We start from the raw sequence: 22,835 nt of genomic DNA, 5'->3' as shown, positions 1-22,835 counted from the left end.
CGATTGTTTATATATTTCTCTCACTCTTGACATATTCTCGCATAAACAGACTCGGCGCGCTCTTGCTAGCTAAAACCAACGGTCGTTTACTGCGCTTTCCGAGCCTCCGATGAGCGTGGAAGAATTTTTTTTAAAAGTTATGACCCTTGGTATTCTTCCCAAAAAATTACATGAGACATTTTCTCAATCTCGAACAATAGCGTTCGAATTATCGGTCTATTTTACATGCAGAAATTCCACTTAATTCCACTCTTTCGATTCATATAGAATAAAGTAAATAACACTTTGCAGAAAGAAATAATTAAAGTTCTATTAAAATAATAATTACAATCTTTATGTATTAAGAACGTATCTATAGCAAAGATTTTTAACAATTATCAATTATGATGTAATTTGAGAATTTAGTTATCCCTATATAATATATAGATAAATATATGTAGAAATTATATATATAACTTTTGATTTAATATACAGAATAAATAATAATATAATAGATAAAATAAAATAAATAAACAATTAATGATATACAAATTAAACAAAGAGTAAAGTCGATATTTAATGTTAATAAATTTTACCATGAAAGTAGATTTTAAAAACTACAATCTACATAATTGAACAAAATAATATAAAATAAATGTAATTAAATCAAATTTATACCAATAAAAACTGATTTATAATATGATGTGTATAATTCAACAAGTAATATTAATATTGGTTATTATATTTCATGTAATATTAAAGGTTTTTGAAATAATTTCAAAAAGTAAAATAGACTGAACAGACAATTAAATGTGCTATAAAAGATCTATGTATTATCAGATTTTAGTTCAATGTACCAATCAGCCCAGAGGGTAACAGGATAACAGTGTAAGAGAGAGAGAGAGAGAGAGAGAGAGAGAGAGATAGGTGGACCGAGCCAATCTTATAAGGATACATATGGATACGAAGTGATTTGTATGTGGAAATTGTATTATAGGTCCCATTATTCATGGAAAAGGGATGAGCTTGGCTTTACTCGTTGTAGTATGTAGTAGTGAATCTCACAATAGTACATCTTTCCAGGTGAACATGTAGTACGTGTCTTTTTTTTACATATAAACAAAGTTGTCCACGTTAAATTAGTCCACGTTTCATTCGTTCATGGAACGCAATCAATCATGAATATGCTCAGAAAAGTCCGATGTAGCGTAAACGTCCGATGGAATAATTCATACTCTTTATGGATATCACTTAACCAACTACCGTACAGACTGCTACTTTATCACTCCCATGTGTATCAATATATTCACTCCCATATATCTTATAAAACAAGATTTAAGAAGAATAAGGCATTAACATAGATAGAAGATATTTTATAAATTTACTTTTAAAATTCATGTGGATAGGCATTATAAACCATTTCTGGCAAAAGATTCCGTAGACTACGAGTAGCTGTTACAATGGCAACAAAACCTGCTGAATAGAGCTATAACAATATCGACAAAAAAATGAAAAATTCTCCTACCAAAGCATATGGGACTCTCGGCTTCGCGTATGGTACCACCAGCTATCGAAATTCTAAAAATATAAAAAGATAAAAAGCCATAAATGTCCATCTGATTGTGCATCGCGATTTGTAAAACAAAACAAACAAAAAAAAAAAATAAAAAAATAAAAAAAAAAAAAGTAGAATAAAAAGCGCTGCAAGCTGTACAAAAGCATTTAGCAAAGTACTCGAGCTTGCGCTAAGCGGCGTCAATGCCACAGCAAAGGCCAGGGCTCGGCCCCTTCACCCACTCAAACCCCCATCAGTCTCCCCACAACCCGCCCCCTTCCCACCGACATCGAGCCACGCGACTCGATTCGCCCGATGGGCTGCTGCACTTTCCGCGTCTATAGCACGACTATCGCACTTCTATCACATGACAGCCTCACATCGCATTCACGAGTGAGTTCACTTATCTGTGACGTCATGATGGTGATGCAACTGCGAAGCACCTTTTGGGCCATGGGTGCACGCACATGCATCCGCAAGATATTCATTAGCTGGCTCTAATGAGGCGGAGCATCGGAGATAAGCAAATTGATAAAGTGAAAGTAAGGGATTTCAGATAGACGGATTTATTACCGAATAGTCAGCAAATAATTAAAAGGGCGAAAAAGAGTTTGGCGTTTGTGATAGCTGTAATGCTATTTCACATCCACTGCATATATAATCCATTATAGGTGTACTCGTAATATTTTTTTTTTTTTTTTTTTTTTTTTTTTTTTTTTGAAGTTATCGTAATAAATGATAATTTAAATTAAATATGCACTAGGAATTAATTTTTATCTTATATTTATATCCCAGTACAATTACTTACATTAAATACAAGAATTGTATTTAATTATTCGCAGATAATAAAACAATTAATTTACCGTTAAAAGTTACAAGTTTTTGAAATTCGTATGATCATATGTAAACGCGAGATGAAAATATAGATATCGGGCAATCACAAATACAAAGCAACAAGTGCCAAGCAGTTTATCCGACATTTTCGTATGTCTAAGTATTTCTTTTATTACATAATATCATCTATGACACAGTCTTAATAATATTTAATGATGGTAAAGTGTTTCATTCATTCCTTATCGACATTTATGCTACTTTCAATATCGACTGCATCTTACGAATATCTATCAAATTAAATTCCTTTCTCGTTTCGACGGACCTCCACAATTCCAGCATCTTTTTATTCAAGACTTACAAATAGATTCAGTCACTGAATTTTATATGAGATTTTTATTTTTACTAGCTCGTTAATTTTTTCTCTTTTCATTTTATTCTATTTCCATTCGCCAGATATATTTTACTATCATCGTAAAAGAAGCTTATATTTAAAAGTATAAACATTACGAATACTGTTATACAGGAAGCTTAATCTAATAATGACAACAATCACAATAATAATAATAATAATAATAATAATAATAATTATTATTATTATTATTATTATTATTATTATTATAATATTATTATTATTATTATTATCATGGTGATGACGATGATGATGATAAAAGGAATAAATTAATAAATTCAAAATCAGCATGTTTGAGATTTTTTACGTAAATGACTGTACTTTTGAATGAAAAGTACAAGTACAAGGTATATGTTTCGTTTTTTATTCCATTATTTGTGTCTCGTTATAATATTTATACTTTAAACAAAAAAAAGGAAAAGCCAAATTATGAATAGTGGAGCAAGCAACAAGTAGAGGGATTTAAACAAAATCTGGCAAACATGATGAGCGATTGTTTTTTAAGTGATAATATACAGCGTCAATCACGCTTAAATTATTCTAAATATATATATATAATTTGTATATTTATATTTATGGTTTTCATTATGCGTGTTTAACATTTTTTTTTTTTTTTTTTTTTTTTTTTTTTTTTTTATAATCAAGATCCAGTAAGTATCTTTATGAAAATTTTATATGCTTTTTATAGCTCATTCGGATAGAAGTAAAATTTCGAAGTTGTAGATATACCAAAGTTCCTTTGAATTCATGGTAAGTCATGCATGGAATATTTAATTTAATTTTCACCACTTTTGTCTTTTATTACTTAACCACGGCAAGTATTGCTTTAATTTTAAAACTTGTAATTACATTCTTATATGAGTCGCATGTAATCTTCAAGTAGCGAGATTAAAGAAGCATTTTAATTAAAGGGCTGAAAAAAGAATAACGCTTATTAATATGAGTAGAGCGAGTATTAATATATATATATATATTTTTTTTTTTTTTTTTTTTTTTTTTTTTTTTTTTTTTTTTTTTTGCAGTAACATAATAGATAATTATATATTATAAAATTACGAACTACAGTTATGAAATTAATCGCGCTCCGTTAATCCGGCCGCCTAGGATACGAATAATTAATAAATATTCAGAAATCGTTGGAGGAATAAAAGTACCGTAAAAGGCTATCGTAAAAACTTCTTGTCATTCACTCCTTCGTAGGAATCTGAGATTCAAATTTCTAAAGTAAGACCAATGTTCGGTTCGCGCTTACTTTGCATTGTTTAAATAAGATTAAAGCCACATCGTTGGCTCAGCTCATCAGAAGAAAAAAAAAATGAAAGAATACACGAAAAAAACGAACTCGGTATCTTAAGTTCCTTTTAATAAAAGAAAAACTCCAAGTCAGCCTGGAGAACCGAGACTGCATGAAAATACATGGAAAGAAAGGAGTGGGAGAGGATTTGCTCGGGTAAGCAGCTCGACTTCAATATGTATGTAAATCGAAGCAGATTCGAGCGCAACGAGTCTGTTAGCTTAGAGTATTCGCTTTGGAGAAATCCGACATGTCTGTTTTCTCATGTGTCGATTCCTATGTCCTGTTTTTTTTTTTTTTTTTTTTTTTTTTTTTTTTTTTTACAAAGTACATGCGCAAGCGCAAAGCTTTTTTCCCCGAACTGGCTGCTTCCCTAGAATTGCACACGAATTTCCCCTAATGCATGCGTAATCTGCGGCGCTATTACATCCGTTACAATCCAAAGTAGTGCACAGCTTGGGCTAATTTCGGAATTTCGGGGTGAAGGGACAATCATTTCATTCGTATTTATCGATTATGATAGCTAATGAATTTGCTTGTTATTTGGATAAAAATTTGTCTCTATAAATATTTTTTTTTCTTTTTTTTTTTTTTTTTTCTAAATATAAAGAATTGTACAGAATTAAGTGATTACAGTTTTTGATTTCTATGAATAATTGCGCTTAATTATTATAAAAAGAACTCGTTTAAATGAAAATTAATAAGCATCGACTAATAAACATTTGAGATAACGGAAATTATTAAAAATTAAAATTTTAGGATATTTAAAGATTTCTGACAATACCTTAATATTTTATAGCTTTTTCTTAAATTAGATCATTTTAAGTTAGAAATATGACAATTTGATTCCTTCTATTTTTATGATTCTTTATTAAAGTTGAATACAGCATTGTTGGTCAATTTTTTATACTCCAGCAATCGAATGACAATATTAAATTATTGTTTGATTATCTTAGAATAATTAATTTTTATTTATTATTCAGTGATCTGTCTTTTGCTTTGTCACTGTCTCTGTAACTCTCCTTCAAAACATTACTCAATATTTTGAATTAGCTAAATTTTAAGAATAATGGTGAATATCTTTAAATAAGTCAATAGTACATACATTGTAGAAGAAAATTTAATAAGATATTTACGAAATTTATTTGCGAACAACAATTAATGATAATAATTTTTCTTTTAAATATCTATACCATAATAAATTATCTATGCTCGGATTTAATATTATGATTGTTTTATTGAAAATATTTCGTGGCTATAAATATTTGAACTGAATTTTTCAAACCGATGAAATTATATAGTATGAATAATGATTTGCGATCATATGTAAATATTAATCTATATTATTAGTTTTAATATTATATGTAGGAGACTTTATACGAAAAAGTTATAAAATATAATGAGCACAAAGATGATAAATATCATACGAAACTTCATAGTAAACTTACTCCGAGTAAATTTGCCCCAAAAGTTAAATATTTTTTAATAAAATCATATATGTATTATTGAATTATTCTTTTTAGTTCACAAGAAAACACGAATTATATGGGAATGGCATAGCTATAAGAAAAACTAAAATAATCTATATTAAAATTCATGACATAGATGAGTTGTAGAACAATTAACAATTTTGTTTATTAATTATCAAAAAGCGATAATCAACTACAACTTACAAGACGTACAAATTAATCGCATCCATCTGAGCTTTTGATGAATCAAGAGAGAAAAATACGAATTGCAATAGATTGAAATCTTGTGCGAAAGATAACATCAGACATTTACTAAACCCCATATACTTAACAAAATACAAGATACTGTTTTCTGTATATTTCATGTATGCTACATATTAATTATATTATCTTTTGAAAATTTTTTGAATTTGAAAAGGTTAAAAAGTGCATTAACCGACCTTTGTCATTTGCTAGCAAGAGCGCGCCGAGTCTGTTTATGCGAGAATATGTCAAGAGTGAGAGAAATATATAAACAATCGAGTTGAAAAATATTTCCTAAAATTCGTTTGTAACGAGAAATCCAACTCGTGCGACATCGGCCAATCCTCGTGTGTCCTCGATGCCCTCAATGTCACGAGACATCACTTACGCATACATTGTTGCCGTTTGCATATCCACGCGTTGCCACTTGCATAGGCCAAACGAAGACGTTTTACCAACAACACCTCCCTCCCCTAACCCCTTCGCCGGCAACGTCGCTAAGTTCTGGAAAGGAATGAGTCTCCCGCCAATCGAAGGCGCTGCTGCCAAAAATACTTTTTTCGACGTTGCGATTGTCCAAGTCCGCGTGGAGTAGCCAAGTAGGAATCAGTTCTCATTTATCGGTGAAAACTAGTGACCAAGTTTTTGTTAAGTGATCCACTGACCAGAAGGAAGATCATACATCAACCCTCCTGTGGGATCAAATCAAGGTCACCGTATCACTGTGAGTACACAAAGTCCAGTCCGTGTCCATGACTCGAGGATCATCATTTGTAGTGAAACATCCGTCACAAGAAATCGCATCTTTACAATTAAACTTGAGACGCATCCAATACATGAATAATGTAATTGTTTTATAAATTGTAAAATAAATCTTTGAAAAACAAGTCCACTTAACTTCTCCCCGAGCATTTGCATTTGACCAGCGCGGGTGGAAAATTATTAATTATTAAAGCAACATTGTCAGTTTGAGCCAATAAAATCTACATCATATCGAACACAAATATAATTTTATAATTGTAAACTCTTGCTTTATACGTTCCATCTAAATAACACTCTTAATTAGTTTATGATCTAATTATTTTCACAATAGATTAAATTAACTTGATAATAATTTAGTAACAATAATAATTCTAATCTCTTATGAACATCATAGTAATTGAAAGTTATTAAATATATACTGTAATTTGAACAAATGTAATTTATACTACTGATATTCTTATACTTTTATTATGTAAAAAATAATTTTTACTTATAATTTAATAGGCATTATAATGAGACTGCATATATGGAATATTTTAACTAATTATATAAATTATATAAACTATATTAATATAAATGTAATAAGCCTATTTAAACGAATGTAATACCTTAATATATTTAAATTATTTTTTAATTATATAAGTTTGAACTTAAATTTAATAAACAGTGTAATAAATACATAATATTCTTGTTTGTGATGAACTCTAATTTTTAATGAATATATTCCATCGAATGAAATAAAAACATTCTTACATAGTTGAAAAAATATTATTAACGGATTCTATGCATTTATATCCATGGCTGTTTAAAAATATTTTATATGTGACTGTGTGTGATGTACGTGTGAGGAACAATAAAGCTTAAGTAATAAATAAAGATAAAAGTATAATATGAAGAGAACAAAAAAAAAAAGTATTCATATATATTTAAAGATATTAAAACAAAATACAGTATTTATTACGGGTATATACTTGATAAAAAAAAAAAAATGAAAAAAAAAATTACAAATTATTATTTCATGTTGAAGCGGGAGATATATGCATTCTAATTAAGATATATTCAAACTAAAAGATTAGGGGATTTTTAATCGTAAACGGATCCGATGCCGAGGACCCGCGATTGTGAGTGAGCTTAAAAGCCAATTAAAGTGAGAGGGTAAAAGTATGGTTTAACATATATTTCCCAATTTATTAAATTAAATAATTTATTGATATTAATTATTCGGTGGAATGTTATATTGAAATATGATTAATGAAATATAAAATTTAGTTGGAATAATAATATAATTATGGTAAAATTCTGGTATATTTAATGGCGATTGTCATTCGGATGAGATGAGATGTGCACAGATAAGGCGACAGTATATATGCTCTCAAGTAGAAGTAGGAAAAAATAATACGGGGATTAAACCACCAGGTGGCTACAATATCTTCAAACGATGTATCATAGATGCCTTGGTAGCCTGTTTTGTACATCGGGAAATGCCTATAGTAGGTGATTGAAATCGAGTAAGCTCAAAATACATAATACTATCTTGTGTTCTCTGTTTTACCATTGCACGGTCGATCGAATGAACTACTCGCCTAAGCTAAGCACAATTTGGCCATAATTATGTATTTTTAATTAACGTGAAATTTCCATCTACTTTTAGATACATAATATAAATAAACTCGACTAATATCATGAATCGATTGACATCTACGTATAATGATAACAAAATTAATTTTTTTTTTTTTTTGCCTCCTTAATCGTTTTTGTAAGTTTCGATAAAGAAAATTCTTTATATTTATAAAATAGAAAATATATAGTTTATTTTCAAATATCAGGTGATTTGAAACGGGAGGCTCTGTCATGGACTATTGTAGTCTAAAATATTAAACGGTTACATGCATAAAAACTGTATCAATTAGGTTAAATAGATCATAAGTATATTAGTACACGAAAAACTGCGATTTGATATTTCAAAAAGTGAAGACTCGTGTGTACGAAACGATTAGAGTCATTCAAAAATCAAAAATGTCAACCTCACCGTAATGGCATGCATTTCTTATTTGACAATCGAGTGATTCACCATCAAATTTCTCAGTAAGTCTATATATATAAAATAACTGCGAAATATCGTCAGATTTTATATTTTAATTTTGATCACAACTGTAATACGATTACTCATTTATTTAACACCGTAGGTCACGTCACAAATTCAATCGATTACGATACGATGGATAATTAATCATCTTACGAATTCAGAATTCTATTCGCCTTAAGAAGTACTCTTTCAGCAAAGCCATTATAAAATTGCTTATCTCGAGATTCATCCGACACTTTTATATAGATTAATTGAAAATTTTTTAACACGGTCCTATCTACTACGTTTTTTCTAATCCGATTTATTTATTTATTTACTGTATGATTAGTGTAGCATCAAGAAATCTATTATATCCGTAGTATCTTAATTAACAATATATATATATATATATATATATATATATATATATGAAATATGACACTTGGAAATACATCATCAGTTACTCATATCATTAATCTTTAATATTAATGGTTAATGACTCATACAGACGATTAAATTTATTATTGTTATTTTAACCGAAATTTTATATATAATTTTATCGATATAAAACTATACGGTTAATGTACAAGATAATCAATCTAGAAACAGTTGAATTAGAACTCGATATAAAAAGTACTTATTATGTTATAGAGAAATATTTGTTGAGAGAGAGAGAGAGAGAGAGAGAGAGAGAGAGGCAGAGAGTGGAAAAGAGACATTAGTTCATTTATGACTATCTATTAATATTGTAATTTAAAGAAGATATAATATGTTGGAGTATTAATTAATAAATTTATATTTTATAAAAATATATATAAATAATTAGTAGTTATATAACTTATATAGATATTGGAAAATTAAATAGTATAGGTATATAATGAAAAAAATAAACGTAAAGCAAAAGCAATAAAAACATTTTAAAATGAGAATAAAATAAAATAACTTACCTTTGCCGTCACCATTAATATCCGATCTAAAATTATCGGGTCCCCTACGTCCATCCGCGAGTTGTCCCAAACCTTTGCTAAGAAAACCTGTTTCCTCGGTGCCGTCGTAGGTGCGATCCGTTAGATCAAGTTCCGAGCCACGTTGCACCCCTTGCGGCATTGCATAAGATGTCAAGCCATCTACAAAAGAAAAAAAAAAACTAACTATTATGGCTTGTTTAACAAAAAATATTCTTAGAAGAAAAAGTGTGGGACAAAAGAGCTTTTACAGAATTATAGAAGCTCTTGCAGGATACGCGCGCGCGCGAGAGAGAGAGATAGATAGATAGATAGATAGATAGTATACGTAAAAACTGTCCTTCGCTTGAATAAAACGATTTTCTGCTTTTCTGTTTTTTCTTCGACTTTTTCCTTGTTTTTGAAATTCCAATTTAGCCGAATTGAAGAAAACGAGTTGTTCTTGAGCTTTTTCGAAATCAAATTTTACTTCAATCTTATTCAATAACTGTTTGGTTTTGCAAATGCGCTACTCAGCCGTAAAATAAATTATGTAAATGATATTGATTTTATTAAATACAAAGAGATTATGAAAAGACAGCTTCACCAAGGCTTGTTTATTCTCAATAAAGGAAAGTACTTTATTAACATTAATATGCAAAAGGATATTTTCTATGAAATATATTTTACAAAAGAATAAAATGATTTGTGCCATTATAATTTATTACTATTGAAATCAATTTTCTCATGCTTTTGTATCTAAATTATTGAAGTCTCATACATTTATTTAAATCTTTGGAAATATTATGTTTCTAGGCTTTGTTTCTATCCGATAATTATGATCTTATGATTTTAAACATTCGTTCATACGAATTTCATATTATCTGTAAAACGTATTCGACATTTCATTTCATTTAACTAAGCTGCCGCCGCCAAATGAATCACGTATATTTTAAGACAGTTTCAAATATGTTGAATTTCAATTGCAATTTAGAGAGCGTAGGATTAATTTGTTATTACAATAATATATTACAAAAAATGTAGCAATAAAATTTGTGAAAATAATAATTTACGAATATTCTCAATTCTAAATTTGCGCGTAATATAGACTGTATGAATTTTTTTTTGTTCCCACATCCATTCGTAAAAGACCGTTGAAATTTAACTTTTCTCTTCTCTTTGTTTTTTTTCTTTTCTTTTAACCGGCGTTTTATACGAAATACTAAATCTAATATACATTTTCGGTGCTCCAATGATTTCCACATTTCAAAGGCTGAGATGAATTATAACAAATCTATACGAACTCTCGTTGATATTTAAATGAAAGATACACTTCAAAACTTGCAGACTTTAAGCTGAATTTAGCTTCGACGTACGATAATAATAACGATACGATCTGTAGAATAATATATAAACTGAGCTATTCTACATTTTATTTTTAATTTTAATAAGAACAGTTTCATTATAAATTCACATATCTCGCTAATATCATAATAGTGATTATTACTATAGAGAAGTGTTAAAATACTCCCAACAAAATGTAGGATTTAAATGCGTGAATTATCTATTATAATATAGTATAAATATATTATAAATGTAAATTTTGAAAAACTTAATGAAATCGTAATATATAATCTTTTTTATGCATATATTTAAATCTCAGAATATAATTGATTTCGTGCTTAAAATAATTGTTGAACGATACATTTATCATTTTTATCGATACTTAAATAGATTGGCATTAATTTAAGTTATTACGTTTCATGAAATTCTAAAGAAAAATTTTTTTTATAATTTTAACCTAGCAGAAAGAGGATCATTTATATAAAATAAAATTGTCATCGAATTTTAAAACACAATGTTTTGTCTATCATTAGTGAAATAAATACAACGTGGAACTTTTAATATCTTTGTTCATGAATTGTTTATATTTTTTTAATAATACTATATACAAATATATATATATATATATATATATATGTGTATTTAGAGATAAAAACGATGCTTACATTATCATTAATTGAGATGCGAAATTTTATTGAAATAAGATGGGATAGTTGAAGGATAGAAGTTGAGCGTAACATCGTGAAACGTAATACATCGATGGGAAAAGTGTCGCTTAAGCTGTGCAATGGGGAGTCGTCCGAGAATTTAAGACAATGAAAATGGTAGGGATAGCAAGGGTCAGTGGAAAATATTATTTGCCTGGAAAAGCGTACGATATATCTCACACGGGAGGTAAATTGTTCGCCATTGGTTAATACGACGATAGTTCGCGATTCGAATTGTTGAGTGACAGTCGCCCTGTCTTTGCCAACTCAACCGTTTCGGCTGTTCAATGGGCCGCGCGAGGTAATGCCATTTCTTTGCCGGCTTTCCGAAGAATCGCGAGCCAAGTATCGAGCCATCTATTCGAAATTAATTTAGAGGAAATTTATGATCGGTCGGCGGGTACGCAGCTGGGTCTACATTAATCTAGAGTCTGGAGCGGCGGCGGTGGCGGTGGCGGTGGCAGAGGCCCCTCGTAACCAGTAACGGGCGAGCGCGTCTGGGTTGTTCCGGCACCTGAAAGCTCGGGGACGAGACTCGCGCAACCATCTGTGCTTCTGACCGGTAAATGCCGCAGTGCGCTTGCAATCCGGCGCGGAGGCTGAAATGCAAAGTAACGATTGCGTGAATGCCGGGGGAACGAGCGACAAGGCGGCGATGATTAAGTTCGCTCGTTGGAAATCCCCTTCGGCTTCAACTATTGTTTGTATTATTTTTACTCGGATTATTCTTCTCTCTCTCTCTCTCTCTCTCTCTCTCTCTCTCTCTCTCTCTCTCTCTCTCTTTCTCTCTCTGATAATATTTTATGCATAATGCTTTATTCTTTACAGTATCCAACGTACCATCGAATATACCCGTGCCCTATTCAATGTATGATTTAATTTTTAAATTGTACTTAAGAAGATTAATGGATTCTATTAGGCTGGAACAAAAGTTTCATCCTCCTTTTATTATCCCCTCGCGCTAATACACTGTAACGCTGTAACGCACGAGGCAGATAGTGATAAATATTATTTGTTCGTAAGGGTGGTTGGGCCTTGTCACTCCTATGTAACTTAATGTGGAATAAATTTTGTCGAATGAATTTTCAAATATGGAAACACACTTACAGTCTGAGACGAAAATATTTGGCTCTAGAGAGTTCTGAGATACTTGGGTCAATCTAACTGTAATGAGGACGTAACTTGGCTTGTCGGACAAGTTAAATTCTGTCGAGTTTAATGAGTGTCGTTAGAATTGCCTTGCGACTTACTCCGTACAAAATTAATTTGAAGCACGTAATTTAATTTTTAATTTCCGCCTACCTCTCGGTCCACGAATTTCTGCAGCTTAATATTCAAATTTACGCTTATATGAAAATCAATTAAGATAATGTTAAGGTTTCGTTTCGGCAGTAGCATTCTACGGTATGACAGTTATATTTAAAATTGGCCAAGCAATTTACCGAACATAACGAGATTCTCAAAATTTCTTCGCTACCTTCACAAAATCAACTATCTACTCGCTTTTCCATTCTCTTTTCCATTGCACATTATCTCCTCCCCTCCCGTCTCATTTAATCTTTATTATCTAAGTCGAATGCACTTTGGTAAGGACAATCCGCGATGCAATAAAAATCGGTTCGGGCCCATAAAAAAGATACGAAGAACGCAGGTCGGAAGGGAGAAGCACAATGGATAAAGTAATTTACGTTTCTCAGAATGCTGGAATCTTTTTCGATATCTGTTTCTATTTCCTTCTGTTATGTATCTCGTAAATCGCGTATTACTCGCACTTCGTAGCCTCCGTAAGAGCAAAGTCCATACATTTGTACACACGCGCGCGCGCACGCACACACACGTATATATATATATATATATATATATATATATATATATATATATATATATATTCACGTATATTTGTACATCTTCTAGAGAGCTGATGTAAACATTGCAATATCTTAAGCTAAATATTGATATTCAAAGGATAATTTCTTTATAAATTGATTTTTTTTTATTACAATAACAAAATACCATTATTCAATAGATTTATATATGAAATATATCTGATACATTAATTTTAGGAGACTATGACTTGCAAATGTAATATACGCTGGCCACCTTTATACGTGTAGTTTGACGTAAAATAATCTAACTTAAAACTTTTCAGCATATATTCAATGATCTATACTATTTTATCAATCATTTTTGTATACAGATTTTCGTTCATCCATTCAAGTCATTGAATTTGACAATTATTTTGGCAAGTGTTATGTTTAACAATTTTGAAATAGTTTATATACTAATAACTAATAACTACTAATAATTACCATTAAGTAATGAAAATTGCGATAACGAACAAAAATCTATGATATACATTTACCTATATAACTGTAATTTATCTATGTGATGTAACATTAGAAAAAAGGTAAAAATTTTTGGTTACGCGGTATTTCTCTCGTTTCCGCGAATACGTACAAAGAATATGAAAGGCCACGACATGAGAAAAATAAAAATGTAAAAGAGCGGGAGGATAGAAGAGAGCCTATTCGTCGTACGAAGTGTCCAAATCGTAAATTTCACTTACCGATCCAAGGACAGCCGTAAAGTTCGACTCGCATGCAGACTATGCGGATGTGTGATGTGTAGGGGATGAAACGTATTCGGGCCGCCAGGATAGGTGGATCGAAGACTTGTTCCTTTTCCGTTTGTGGATTGTCGTTTCCTACCAGCAACTGTAACCAAAATATATAGGAGCGTAGTTGGAGAATACGAGAGACCAAGCAAAGTTGTTTGTCTTGAGAAAATTGATTTTGACGTACGTCACACGCAGGTCGATACTCGTTATATAATGATTGAATTGAATTTGCATCATAGGTGAAATTCTTCTTTATAAGGAGCTATTTTAACTTTCAAAATAATATGAAGACGATTTAATATTTATATCATTTTAACGATATAATGTATATTATGGGTATTTTTGTAAAAACATCTATTTTTAAAATGTATTAAATATTTTCAATAATTGATAGGATTATCGGACATTATATTGTACATAATATTCTGACAATTACGTAAAATTACATAAATGAATATTTATTTATATCACCAGCGGTTATAATTAGAAATCAAAATGATGTTTAAATCAATATATATAATCCGATGTGCAAAATATTCCTGTTTTCCAAAGTTATTATCTAAAAATCCTTCTCCTATTCAATACACATTAACGTGTGAAAACAATATTAAACGAAGCTTCTTCAATTAATCAAAAATACAGAATTTCTTTCTTCATGGCTAATGCCCACTGAAGCTACTATAATGTATCCATTCCATGTTCGCCAAATTTTATGGACCAAGGAATATCAAGGGAGAGATAATCTGGAAAAGTAGTCGAAATAGCCAGGACTTATCAAACTTTCAAGATAGCTAAAAGAGCGATTGAAGTATGACAAATTTATAACATTGTACCGACCGAAGAAATCTCACTAATTATTAGCCACAAATCGAACTAACAATCATCATATATATATATATATATAGGATAGTGTATAGACAGAGGTCATCACAAATTCGACTGGGTATTTTTTATTGCATTTTTTTGTGCGCAAAAAACTTGTAAGTAGCGAGATCGTAACGCTTCGTATCGTATTCGCCCCCCCCCTCTCTATCTAGTCTCTATATCTAATCTACTCTACCTATCTATCTCTGTCTCTGTCTCTATCTCTATCTCTGTCTTATATCTTATTAATGCACGAGAGAAAGAGATGAAGGATAATATTACGTTTTCTAAATGCAAATTCATGCATTAAATTTCCACACACTTTTTAAGCTTTGATTCTGATTGGTTTTACTGCTGCCCCTAGTTTTTTTTCTCATACTTTCAATAATTTTTCCATATGCCGTTGTATATCTCAATAAAAATCAATTTTATTTTGACTGTTTCATACATTTAATTTACCCATAATAATAAAAATATATTAACAATGATAATAATTATGAAGTTAGTATCAGTAATAAGAAATAGGATAAATTTATGATATAAATTCAAAATTCCTACTCATTTATGAGATAATACATTATTGAATCATATAATATATATTTATAATATATTCATGTAATTGCATTGAATCGTAGAGTAGTTTATGTTAAATAAATCTTGTCGCCTTGTTGTAGAGTTAGGTTTTTTTTTTTTTTTTTTTTTTTTTTTTTTTTAAGACAATATAAGAAACAAATTAATGCTCAGCAAAATATAAATTACTAAAGTTTAATATCATAAATTGGGTAAAAGTTTTTAGAAGTATTAGTCTACCTCTACTTTTAATTTGAAAAGTAGAATTTCGTTTATGTTTATATAGATCCTAGTAAAACGTTTGTTAAATAATTTCTGAAATATTAAGTTACAGCTTTATCTACGAATGAATAATAACACCTGTATCTGTGACATTACTTAGGTGAGTAAGATATATTATATAATACTAGATCAAATTTTTCTGTATAAATTCTAAATTCTTCGCTTCGAAACATCATGAACTTTGTAGATTAATCGTACATTTAATTGAATATGCTAATCTAAATTTAAAAGAAATTATGTTTTCTATGATTTCGAATGATGTAAATTTCATAAACCTGGATAATAAACAGAGATAATACATGTAATTAATACGAGTTTAGTTAGTGTTTAATCTTCTAATGATATGTATTGTATGAATTAAGTAAGAAATTACTTTTTATTTCATTCAAAACTATTTTTAATGAAAAGCTCTTTTCAACTATTATAATATTTGTGATCTTTGTGTAAATATTTTTCTGACCAAATTATATGTACCCCTGCATAAAATTCACTTAAAGCAATAATAAGCAATTGATAGAGAAAGATGCAGAATGTGCCTTTTACAAATACTTTTATAATTTTTTAACCAGTTTTAAAAATAATTTCGTACAAATAAAAATGATGATAAAAAGTCAATGACTATAAGTATCACTATAAATATGTTCTTTTATGATAAATGTTACAAAATTTGAATACAAAACTTTTTGTATAAGAAAGTTCTTTGCTGTTTATGGACTCCAAATAATATTGTACGTAACACACAAGTGTATATGTTTAAGAACGTAAATTCTATTTTCTAAAGTTATTTTTCGTTCGTAAAATAAATGTCTTCGGTAAACCTTTTTAAGGAAGTTTTTTCTGAATTCGTTTGCAAATTTACACACCAGCATATAAATAAAAATATACTAAGTATACTTGTTTAGATCGACTACTTTTATTTCTAGGTTACACTTGAAAAATCACCAGTGAAAAAAGATATTAATAGAACGTTTATACGACATTTACATACTTCGATATATTTTTCAGTAAATATTTTTCCTTGATGTATAGCCGCTTTAATGTGAATTAAATTGATTCCCTAATGCTTTAATTAAGCGCATGTAATTTTATAATGATCGTAAAGAAATTTTTATAAAAATTTAATAATTAACTTTGTTCTCTACGTAGTAGGGAATAAATAAATTGCTACAAATAACATTTTAAAATATATAACTCTAGAAAATTTTATTTCAAAACCTCTGCGAAAAGTGACGCGTATGATAGACGAAGGTCATTCATATTCCATCACTATATTTATGCAGATTACATATCGATATTATCAATAATGTATGATGCAAAATATAGAATAAAATAAAAGATACGTAGAATGTTATATACAGTTAGTTCACCATAGTGTATTAAAAAAATTTGTTATTGCTTTTATGAAAAATTAGTTATAGCCATGAGATGATAAATAATTCCTATAATTTTCGCATTCGTTAATTCGATAAAACAATTAAATCAGTGTATAAATCAGTTATCGGCTACGTTGCATACAGCAGAAAAATCATATGAATTTGAAAACTTTCGTGCAATCGAGACATTTATTACACCGGCAATTGCTTTGTAATTGGTAGGTAATTTAAATTAATCGCTCTTCCTATATTTCAAACATCATTCCAATTATCGTCTTCGTCTCTTCGCAACATGCACAAGTATTACAATAACCGAACCATACGCAAATAGAGAACAGAGAAGCCTGTTTCCCTTATGTTGCTTAGAGTATCACAACTATAGCCGCGCTGTTGCTAGTACCACTCGAGGACGTAAATTCAAGCCTTATTCAATTTAAGCATCATATAATTCAAATTCTATTACTTAAGGGTTTTAATGGTCTTATTTAAACGGTTTATGCGTCAAGGCTTCTTTGGCTTATCGTGTAGTTCAGATCGCAGGAGAAATAACATCTAAGTATTATCGCTTTTGGCTCAGCATCTGATCGTATGCTGTTTACTTCTAACTCTAATCAACCAAGGAAGTATATATAAATAGGAGATCACGATGATCAATACTAGAAAGAACGTACCGGTTAAAATACCTCAATCACATAAGAGTAATAGATTGTTTGTAATTTGAAAGGAGATTTGATCGTTAAAATTGGGGAACATTCAATTATAATTTATTATATAATACGAATTAATTAACTTAAAATTTTCATTGTACTTTAAAAAACATACTGTTTACCTCTCAAGATTATAGCTTTATCATATTTCAAGCTTATACGATGAACGCTACATTCTCCATCAGTTATATTAAGATTCATCATGACAATCTCAAGACTTCGCAAAATAATCATACCAATAATTTAATAGTTTATAAAAGATTTTGTAAGACTTGAAAATATCATCTATTTTAATTCACAAACCTTATTTATTAAAAGCTCTTGAATTCACTGAATAATAATACGCAGTGCTGGAAATGCATAGGTTTAAGAGAAAATAGGAAAGAGGAAAGTTCAATGAATTCCAAAGATTTCTCACTAACACACGCATGTTAAAATTCATAAATGGTATACAATCATGAATGAATGTTTCAAGAATATATTAATAAAATAAAACGTAGTAGTAAAGCACAGCTGCTGTTAAGATGGCATAAATATAAGTCACCTGACTCTAATATATCTCATTAGACGTATTTCATCGTATAAAAGGAGCAAAACTTAGTTGAAGACGTAGTAAAAAGTATATAAATAGAAAGTATTATGGATAAAACAGTTGTATAAAAAAAAATTTCAAAAGTTTGATAAAAGACTATATATGTAGTCATCAAGTACATGCTTACATGGTATGGTACAATTTTCTTAAATATCCACGTAACCGCAATTACTTTGTGCGTGCTCTTTCTCTCAACCTAAAACACTCGCGTGGCTCACCCACCCACACATATAATGAGGTGACGCTCTAATCTGTTTGCGGCTGAAATGGAGGTTGGTTTTTCTACTAATTTCGAATTTTTCAAATTTAAATGACTTGTACACTAGTTATAATTGAAGCTAGAATTGTAATGAAGTAGGATTGAATTATTCCATTATTTTAATAGCAATAGGTTTGGAAGAATAACTTGAAGTAATTTTAAAACTTGAATATTTGAATAGTTTATAAGCGTAGCTTTAATGATAAAAGCCCATAATTACAGTAATACGGTAATTGGCAATACCTGAGTTATATTGATAAGACATTTAAAGTATTTTAAGGAGACTAATTATTGCTCTATTATATATATATATATATATATATATATATATATATATATATATATATATATATCAATTACATATAAAATAGATAATAACGTTTGCTTGATATAATAATGAAATTTTATTTCTAAATTGCAATAATGATTTTTTCGCTTTCGTGATAATCAATATTAATTTAGAAGGGTCTAATTTTTATAGCTATTCCTTTTTTTTCTAACTATGACATCATATCATTATTGCGTAAATTTGTTATTTTTTTGGAATTAGCATGATTCTACTCCGATTGACCGTACCTGAATAAAACTTTTTGAAGAAAAAATATATCATAAATAAATCATACGGATTAGAAATCTATAAATATCTTCTATTGGTTATTTCAAATTAGAAATATGTAGACAATTAATAATTATAATCTTAATTAATTATTGATGAAAGGAAAATAAATATAAATGAATAACTGCAAAAAAATATTTTGCGACTGATAAATACTAATATTAAAATAGAAATTTTCTTAAAATTAAAATTAAAAAAATTGTAATGCATTAATATTAATTCAAGATTTTATTCAGATATCTAATACTAAGATAATATTATAAATAATATTATGTAAAGTAGTGTGAATCTTATATGAAATGAATTATTGTCATTTTTATAATATAAATTTATATACAAATATTTTTCATACAATGAACTGTTTAATGACCTTGGATTTATAAACAAAATTGTTGACTTTTTTTTTTTATTTTTTTTCATCGAGTAAGAGTTATCTTGACCCATCAATTAAATTACAAAATGAAATCGATCAAATATTAAAAAAATTCAATAACCTGAATATTCTTATATAAGTAATTACGGGAGAAACTATTAAAATAAAAAATAATATGATTGAATTGAAATTATGATTGAAAGTTACGGTAAAAATTAAGCGCAAGAAAAATACTGCTGATAATCAGAAAATTCAAGGCTTTGAAAAATAAATTGAAAAGTTCTTTTCTGCTGTTAAATAAACTCGACAGAGTTAATGCAGTAATTGCAGCTCGACTACTTTTAGTGATTCGGGTCTTTATTTTTTAGAATCTCCTTGTAAGCATCATTTAGTCTTGTTTCTTATAACTTTCTCATTTTCATCTTGCATATTTTTTATTTGCTTAGTTAATACTTATATTATATTACTTTAATTTGCTAAATCTGATAAAGTAATTAGTTCCAGTACTGATTTTCATTAAATACTTTAAAGCAAGGAATAGTTTATGTATTAAAACATGATATAAAATATTTTTTAATTACTCGAATTTTTGTAGAAAATCATTGACAATAGCAATCCAATTCCATCGTTTCTGATCATAAATTCAGTAAAAGTATTGTCGTTACAAATATATTATTATTTACCATAATAATACGTTAAATTTGAGAAATGATTAAAAAATTTTTTTAATTATAAATTTCACATTTAGTTAGAATTTGGTACGAGGTGAATCGTATTAATGAAATAATATTTAAAATATGCAAAATACTCATATAAAAACGTTGATTAAGAATATATATAATCAGAGAGAAAATGGATAATAATCTTTTAAATAATGTATAAATTAGTTGATTAATTTTTAAAACAAATATTATACGAATATAATAATTCATCTCGAGCTTATTGCATAACATATTCCAAATTTATTTAATAATTCAATATGCTTTATTGAATTATCAATTAGTTACTTGATTTCTCTCTCGATCTCTGTTTTCAATGCCTACGATCATGCACCTTTGAACTTAAATGTTGAAGATGCAACAGAGGTTTTACTCGACTATTCATATGGTATGAGACAGGATACATGCGCTACCCTTAAGAAATATGAATATGTATCTAATATCTAGTAAAAGAAATTTCATCTTCGTTAGTAAGCACCAAGTATCTAAGCAATAGCAATTTCAGATAAGATTTGCAAATAAAATGGGAAAAAAAAAAACAGAGAAAAAGTATTAAATAATTATAATAGAAAAGAGTGACTACAATGGGCTTGGATGGCATTGACCAAAAAAGAATAGAAAAAAAATTAAAGAAGAAATAGAGAGAGAAACAATGAATTAGAAATCGTAAGAAATTTAATGGAAAGTGGAAGAGATGGGTGAATTGACAGATAAATAAAAATAAATACCTTAGAAACTCGTTTTATTGCACTTGGATAAAGTCTATCTAAAATACCAAAAAACTATGAACAAGTATATTGAGGTTTTTTGATGTTGTATACTATAAGTGTATGTATATATGTAAGAAAAATATTATGGAATAAAATAAATGTCTATGAATAATTGATATGTTAAAGAAGTTGTAAATATTCAATTTAATGGAGAATTTCATTAAGAAATGTCTATTACATTATAATGGTAAAATAATTGTCATGTACCCGAAATTACGTACGGTCATTCATATGTTGTTACTTTGTAATAACAACATAATATATTCCATACCATACATTATCGATTATAATATCTAGGAATATGGCCAAAAAAATATTTTATTTCCCGCTTTTCCCTCCTCTTAATCCATACAAATATACGTACACTCTTGTTGTGTATATTTTGGCTGATGCTCATTTTGAAACTTTGCTTGTTCGACGTTTAAGCATCTTATCGCTGAACTAAGTCCTTAATTATCGCATGAGTAAGAGCCTTCTTTGTAAAACCTTACATCTTTGATTTCAAATGATTACATCACACAATCATTATAACTAATTACTCCGTATTTTATAAATGTACAATTTAGTATTTCAATTTAGGAAACTATCTTACTGCAATGATTTAATTATGAAATTTTAATATGTAAAATACTTATTGATAATATATTTAATGTTTGAACAGATATATTTTTAATTCATTATGAAACTTTTTTAATTATGAAGAGTAAATCTTTTGTTGGATAAATAGTGTATTTAGGTTTATAAGAGATTTAATATGTAACTTTCTTAAATTTTTTTTTTTATGTGAGTAATACGAACAAAGGGCGTATAATTATTAATGATCATAATGTTATTTAAAAAATAAAACAGATTGAAAAATTGAAAACTTGAAAAATATATTAAAATTTTCTTTTACACAATTGAAATATATATTCTATCTTCTTTGCACGATGAACTTATATTAATTTATATATTCTGTCAATAAAAAATAATAATTCCTTTACCAAAATACATAAGCATTATTACTACATTAAAGTACTTTTAATTATAATTAATTTTGAAAATGTAATTCAAATGAATAAATTCTCTGAAATTAGAGTGTAGTAAAATCTTTAATTAAAACTTCTCTGTACCTTAGCATATTTATTAGTTTCTTTTAAATATATCCAGCATTTAGAAGGTATTTTCAGTGAAAGTATTTTTTAATGATATACAAAATTAAATAAGAGTAAAAATAATTATACTAAGAATTTACGATTGCAAAACACTATTCCGTTTGAAATATATGATTTTAAAGTTGAAACTATATGTATGCATGTATGTATATACATGTAAATGCACACATATATTACAGTGCGCCCGTGCGCGCGCGTCTCTCTCTCTCTCTCTCTCTCTCTCTCTCTCTCTCTCTCTCTCTCTCTCTCTCTCTCTCTCTCTGTGTATTCGTGTATGCGCGAGCGCTTCTGTACGTATATATATATATATCTATATATATATATATATATATAT

General features: G+C 28.7%; 1 protein-coding gene across 1 annotated transcript in view; it reads right to left on the bottom strand.

Moving 5' to 3' along the window:
• The window catches only part of Ddr (discoidin domain-containing receptor 2), a 126,225-nt gene that overhangs the window by 50,023 nt on the left and 53,367 nt on the right, over positions 1-22,835 (bottom strand). The window contains exons 4-5 of the mRNA XM_011503040.1: positions 14,172-14,319; positions 9,558-9,737 (exon numbers count right to left, since the gene is read on the bottom strand). Of these exons, the coding sequence (XP_011501342.1) occupies positions 9,558-9,737; positions 14,172-14,319 (328 nt within the window). The remainder of the gene's footprint in view (positions 1-9,557; positions 9,738-14,171; positions 14,320-22,835) is intronic.

This window comes from Ceratosolen solmsi, unplaced genomic scaffold (genome assembly GCF_000503995.2).
Source record: "Ceratosolen solmsi marchali unplaced genomic scaffold, CerSol_1.0 scaffold61, whole genome shotgun sequence".
Classification (NCBI taxonomy): Eukaryota; Metazoa; Arthropoda; class Insecta; order Hymenoptera; family Agaonidae; genus Ceratosolen; species Ceratosolen solmsi.
This window is presented reverse-complemented; position numbering and strand designations above follow the sequence as displayed.